Source organism: Myotis daubentonii, chromosome 5 (assembly GCF_963259705.1).
Source record: "Myotis daubentonii chromosome 5, mMyoDau2.1, whole genome shotgun sequence".
In the NCBI taxonomy this organism is placed as follows: Eukaryota; Metazoa; Chordata; class Mammalia; order Chiroptera; family Vespertilionidae; genus Myotis; species Myotis daubentonii.
The window spans coordinates 83,088,122-83,095,261 of record NC_081844.1 but is presented as its reverse complement, the minus strand read 5'-3'; the positions used below and the strand labels follow the sequence as shown (position 1 = coordinate 83,095,261).

The window sequence follows — 7,140 nt, the reverse complement described above, 5'->3', positions numbered from 1 at the left end:
TTAAAAATCACCTTTTTAAACCCACTTCTTTTAGTTTAGTGATCACTAACCAATATTTGAGATTTACCTTCAAGCTAAAACCTTCAACTAACCCAGAAAACTTTTTACCTTTACAACAATAAACAATATACAGGGAGAACTGTTGAGCATCAATCTAACATTTTCTTTTTGGCAGTGATCCCAATGTATTTATGTGAAGGCATGTCTGAATGTCTTCAGGCCAAATTCAAAAAAGGCTATTGGTATTCGTTAAATGATGCTCAATTCCATTAATAATCTTATTGTTAACCTCTCTGTGAAGCATTATTAGATAACTACTTTTTCATCCTATATAAATTCTTCAAGAAATAAATTGTGCCAGTTTAGCTTCAAATGCCAGCTTGTAACTCAAGTTTTTCTGGCTTGATAGAAGAAAATATATGTTTACGTTTTCCATACTATTTATGATTTTTAGTTCAGCTTCAAAATATAGTTTTCTCTATCCATCCCAATTGTTTGATCATTTTAATTCACCTTTCCAGGACATTTTCCTCTACTTGACTATATTTTGCTTTAGTGATGCAATGAGAATTACATATACTTCCTGAGTATTATTCACATAGATGGGGGAAACCTTCATCTGCTTTGTTTCTAAGAAAGCTTGCTGATAACAGTCAGCATTTTATTGCCTCTTTTTAAAAAGTCATGAATAGCCCAGCTGTCGTGGCTCAGTGGTTGATCATCGACCTACAAACCAGGAGGTCATGGCTCAATTCCATGTCAGGACACATGCCCGAGTTGTGGGCTTGATCCCCAGTATGAGGCACGCAGGAGACAGCCCATCAATGACTCTCATCATTGATGTTTCTATCTCTCTCTCCCTCTCCACTCCTCTCTGAAATCAATAAAAATATTTTTTAAAGTTATGAATAGAACAACATCTCCCTTTATAAACACCCTGCTATACAAAGAAAATGGAAAAAGCAATATTATACCAAATCCAAGTCTTTTCATAACCCAATTGTTATTTTAAATAGGTGAAAACAGGTTTAAACTTGTTATTTTAAATACAGTGTGTTCTCCCTCCCACCCCCCAAGCCAGAGACCTTCCCTGTCTTGTTTCACTGTTGCTCTGTCCCTGGGTTCTACAGCAGGGCTTAGTATATAAGAGAGTTATGTGCTTGTGGAATGGATCCATAAATAAACATTGTCTATGGAGGAAACGCTAAGCCTGGACATTAGGAAATATAGCTATGGGAACAGAGTAATGCGAATGGGCAAGAGGAATTAATTTAGGTCAAAGACTTGACACTTCACTACAAGATTAAAGTAATAAACTTGAAAATGTCACTGTAATTGACTACGTTCAGATCCTGTGTTAAATGTAATCAAGACTACTTAGTATTTTCTGTGTGTATTCTTTTTAAGTAGGATGCTTTTTCAAAGAATACGTCAATTTGTCCCTACATTTTTTTTGTTGTTGTTGTGCTTGTTATTTCTATGTTCCATTCAGGATGCAGCTGTAAATAATAACATAAATACCTGTGTTGAATGGTAAGATTTCTTTCAATTTTAGTGGACACTTTGAATACATTCTAAAAAGTCACATTTTAAAAGGTGATTTTATAAGTTAAATTAAAAAAAAAAAACATTAAAGGCAAAGCTTGAAAGTTGGACTTACATTACCAGAATGTTCCGAATTTACGTCTGGGTGTTCATTTTCTTCCGACATATTCGGACCCGGAGGAAGACTGGGGCTGAAGGCCATGAGGTCCGTCTTGGGCGGCCCCTCCCCAGAGCACACCCTCTGCCGCCTCTGTTGTGAGTACGACCAGCTGCCCACCGCGCTGGAGCACACCAGCACGGGCTTCCCCGGCCCGCACGCACCCTCGGTGGGCGGCGCGGAGCACCGCAGAGCCGTGTACAGCAGCAGCGAGAGCACCAGCAGGCTGGACACCGCGCAGATGGCGATGATCAGGTACACGTTCACGTCCACCAGCGCCGCCTCCGCGCTCGCAGCGCCAGGAGACGTTTGGGAGGAGGTCTTTGGCGCCTGGCTATTCTCCACCAGCGACAGCAGCACAGTGGCCGTGACCGCCAGCGCCGGCACGCCATGGTCCTTCACCAGCACCAGCAGGCGCTGCCGCGGAGAGTCCGCCTCGTCCAGGGCGCGCGTCGTGCTGATCTCGCCGGTGTACAGCCCCACGCGGAACGGGCCGCGCGCACCACCCGCCGCCGGCAGCAGCTCATAGCACAGCCACGCGTTGTAGCCCGAGTCCGCGTCCACCGCGCGCACCTTCGCCACCACCTGGCCCGCGCCCACCGACCGCGACACCAGCTCGCTCCCAGCACCGCCCGGGCCGCCCGGAGCCGGAGGCAGCAGCGCGGGCGCGTTGTCGTTCTCGTCCAGCACGAACACCTGCAGCGTCACGTTGCTGCCCAGAGGAGGCTCGCCCGCGTCGCGCGCGCTCACCTGGAACTGCAGCAGCTCCAGCTCCTCGTGGTCCAGAGGCTGCAGCGCGTACACCTGGCCGCTCTCCGCGTGCACCGACACGTAGCTCGACAGCGCGCGCTCGCCCACCCGCCGCTCCACCAGCGAGTAGGACACCAGCGCGTTCTCCTGCGCGTCCGAGTCCCGCGCCGACACCGTGAAGATGTGGCGGCCGGGCGGGTTGTTCTCCTTCACGAACACCGTGTACTCGGGCTGCGCGAACAGCGGCGCGTTGTCGTTCACGTCGGCCACCTCCACGGACAGGCTGGCTGTGGCCGACAGAGAAGGCGATCCCCCGTCCCGAGCTGTCACCACCAACTGGTAGTGTGACAGCTTCTCGCGGTCCAGGGCGCTGTCCAGCACCAGCGAATAGTAATTCTTGAAGGTGGACACCAGCTTGAAGGGGACATGCGGTGTCAGGGTGCAGGTCACCTGCCCGTTGACACTGGAGTCCCGGTCGGACACGGAGATGAAGGCGATGACAGTGCCGAGGGGGGCGTCCTCTCTGACCGGCAAGGACAAGGACCTGACCGCCAGTTCCGGAGCATTATCATTTACATCCAGCACTTTCACTAAAACCTTGCAGTGATTTGACATGGGAGGAATTCCTTTATCAACTGCTTTTACCTGAATTTCGTAGGATTTTGTCTCTTCATAATCCAGTTTACCAATTAGCCTAATTTCTCCTGAGCTGGAATCCATTTTGAAGTTCTTTCTAATGTTCACAGGAACATCACTGCCAAAGAAAAAGACTACTTCTCCATTTACACCTTCGTCAGCGTCAGAGGCATTTAATGTGGTTACTAATGTCCCATTTGCTATAGTTTCCAATAAATGGACTCTGTACACGGCCTGAGAAAACAATGGGGCGTTGTCATTAACGTCGAGCACCGTTATCAGCAGGTGAACTGTACCTTCCAGCTCAGGTTTGCCCCCATCCGTGGCTGTCAATAATAAATGAAGTTCTGGTGTTTCTTCTCTGTCCAAAACTTTCCTCAATTCAAGCGCAAGTGACTTACTCAGTTCATCACTTGCCTGTATATCCAACGAGAAATAATCACTGGGGCTGAGCGTATACGTTAGAAGAGAATTGGTGCCAATGTCGGCATCAGCAGCGCCCTCTAGCGGGAAATGCGATCCCAGCAGTCTAGATTCGGGAATAAATAACCTTTGTTCTCTCTCTCTGAAGACTGGTGGATTGTCGTTAATGTCCTTCACCTCCACCTCCACGTGGAAAACCTGTGGCGGCCTCTCCACCACCACCTCCAGGTGGATGCTGCACTCCAGGCTCCGCCCGCACAGCTCCTCGCGGTCGATCCGAGAATTCACAAACAAAATGCCATTCTGCAGATTTACCTCCAGAAGGTCCCCGCGGCCTTTGGACGCCACCCGGAACAGGCGCGGCACCAGCTCCGCCAGCTCCAGCCCCAGGTCCTGCGCGATGCGGCCCACGAAGGTGCCGTGCTTGGCCTCCTCGGGGACCGAGTAGTGGACCTGGCCGCTCCCCGCCTCCCAGATTGCAAGAAGCAGAAGAGAGAGCAGCAGGCGCCGGGCTCCCTTGCCTCCTCGCCTGGGATACAGCATCGCAGAAGCACTACACTTTTCGTACCTCTCTCGCCTTACTTCAAAATCAGGTCTTTACTTCATATTTTCAGTACTTCCTCTCGGCGTTTCTGTCTTCTCTCGGGCGCTGACAAAATGGAGCTTCCTCCTTCAGTGTTGGCGATCATACATTCCCACCGACAAGATTTTGCGGTATACAGCGACATCATGTGGCTGACTGTAGATTTTTAGATCCGTTCATTGATTTCCAAAATAGCCTCAGATTCATTTGCAATTTACGCAAGGCAATCATTTTCAATTTTATATCCTTTTAAAGGCCCAGACATTTCAAGTGTCACTTGAGAGTATGTAATTCAATATTTTCCTTTAGCTGTTTTCACAAAAGTATTACAATTGCATTTGGGAAAATCACGATATACATAAGTACATCTTTTTATTTAAAATAATCTATCGGCTCATATCTTTTTATTATTAAATATTTATAACTGCACACTTTAGTTTTAAAATAAGGCACTTAGACCACTGAGGTTCACCTTATCCTAGGCTAGTTTGGGTGTTTATTTTTTAAATGATATAACATTACCAAGTACTTACATATGAAATATTTTGAAATTTTGATGAAATATATTTAAGATTCCTTCAATGTTGTATAAAAACCATTTCTGACCCAGCCAACGTGACTCAGTAGTTGAGCATCGACCTATGAACCAGCAGGTCACGGTTCATGCTCAGGTTTCGGATTCAAACCCCAGTGTGGGGCGTAAAGGAAGCAGCCAATCAATGATTCTCTCTCATCATTGATGTTTCTATTTCTCTCTCCTTCTCCCTTCCTCTCTGGAATCAATAAAAATATATGTTAAAACCATTCCTGATACTTTAAATATTACAATAATGATATTTGGAACATTTCTATTTGTTGCTTGTTACATAACATCAATTTAGAATAATGACTTTTAACCTCCAAATGTCATTATTCCAAATTGAATTAGTATTCATTGGATCTTCCTGCCTACAATAAATTTTAAGGAAATTATATTTTTCTTTTTTCATATTAAGGCAAACATTGTCATATTTCAGTTAAAATAATATAAATATTGAATCAATATCAAGTACACATATCTGAAATTTTGATAATAATAATTCATCGTCAACATTTAAATGTAAATCTAATGTAATAGGTTTTCAGGAGAAACTATTTGAGAAAATCATATTAATAAACTTTTTCAACTTCAGTCCAATTCATAATAATAACCTCATAGCTAAATCAAAATTTAAGTATGTTGTCATAAACTACCACTAGTTAATTTTTAAAAGAATGTCCTTAATATTTCTATTTTAAGTATTATGGATTTTTAAGAATATTAATATGAATAAGAAGTAGGCTATTGCCTTTCTAATCAGAAACCCTAAGTCATTGTTTAAATTGATAATTAAAATATAGATGAAACATGTTATTTTATTTTTCAAAAACAAGCATATAATTTCAATAGTTCCGTGTAATAATTACTTCATTGAAAAATACAGCAATATATGCTACATCAATATCCTCTAATCTCAAAATGAAGCAAATTCTGAATTTATGACTTTTCTAAATATTAGATTTAAACAATACTATCAATACTTGAATTAAGAAAATGTAGAATAAATACTAATCACAATTCATTGACATTCAAATATCTTAAACATAAAACTGTTGAATTAAATATACTTTATTTCCACACATAAAAGCTTATTTTACCTTTTATTACTTTTTAATATATTTTTTATTGATTTCAGAGAAGGAGTAGGAGAAAGAGATAGAAACTTCAATGATGAGATAGAATCATTGATCGGCTGCCTCCTGCACATCCCACACTGGGGATCAAGCCCGAAAACCAGTCATGTGCCCTGACCAGGAATCCAACCATGACCTCCTGTTCTTAGGTCCAGGTGCAACCACTGAGCCATGCCAGCCAGGCTATTTTACCTTTTAAAACACACCTAATATAACTGAAAATTATATGATCATGTGTTAATATTGAGGACTACATTGATCTTTAAATGTAATTTCAACCACAAACTATATTATACTGTTTCATCCTTTGTCTTTCTTTTGATGAAAAATGCTCAATTTGAAGATATTCTCAATATTAGAGAAATGGAATTTACAATAACCAGATGACAATTAATTGAACAAAACAATACTTGACCATGGACTTCATTGTCATGGTAATGATGATGAAAACAAAGGACTACAGAATACTATCCTCAAGGAAAAAACAAAGGAGAGTATAAATGCCTTGAAAAAAGTGTTATCACTTATAGCTGTTTTAAAAAAGCAGTGTTTGTATGTTATTGAAGTTAAGCTGCTATAAACCCAAATTAAAGTGCTACAACTTCAAGATATTAAATGCAATCTCCGTGATAACCGCAAAGAAAACAGGTATAGAATCTGAATAGATCTATAACCATTAAGGAAATTGAATCAGAATTTTAAAAATCTGACAAAGAGAAGTCCTAGACCCACTGGCATCACTGATGAATTCTACCAAACATTTAAAGAAAAAATAATGTTAACCGTTTTTCAAACTTTTTCAAAAATTGAAAAGGTGGGAACACTTTCTAACTCCTTCTATGAGGCCAGCATTACACTCATACCAAAGCCAGACAAAGACACTACAAGAAAATAAAGCTGCAGATAAGTATTCCTTATAAAAATTGATGCTAAAATCCTCAAAAAATATTTTAAAACAGGATTCAACATTCCAATATTTAAAAGCAAGTGGATTTATTCCTGAAATACAAGGATGTCTCAACATCAATCAATGTAAGATACCACATTAACAGAATAAACAAAAATCCACATGATCATATTAATAAATGCATAAAATGCATTTCAAAAATTTCAATACCCGCCGAAACCGGTTTAGCTCAGTGGATAGAGCGTCGGCTTGCGGACTGAAAGGTCCCAGGTTCGATTCCGGTCAAGGGCATGTACCTGAGTTGCGGGCACATCCCCAGTGGGAGATGTGCAGGAGGCAGCTGATCGATGTTTCTCTCTCATCGATGTTTCTAACTCTCTATCGCTCTCCCATCCTCTCTATAAAAAATCAATAAAATATATTTTT

The 7,140-nt window shown here is 41.9% G+C and overlaps 1 protein-coding gene across 1 annotated transcript; it reads right to left on the bottom strand.

Moving 5' to 3' along the window:
• Positions 1-4,186, bottom strand: LOC132235735 (protocadherin alpha-1-like). Its single transcript, XM_059698595.1, has one exon. It carries the CDS (start codon positions 4,052-4,054, stop codon positions 1,631-1,633), a length of 2,424 nt encoding a protein of 807 aa, XP_059554578.1. The 5' UTR covers positions 4,055-4,186; the 3' UTR covers positions 1-1,630.
• Between the last annotated feature and the right edge of the window lie 2,954 nt (positions 4,187-7,140).

Bases quoted from the DNA above. Each gene is read 5' to 3' on its own strand.
- LOC132235735 (XM_059698595.1), bottom strand. From the start codon at position 4,054: ATGCTGTATCCCAGGCGAGGAGGCAAGGGAGCCCGGCGCCTGCTGCTC.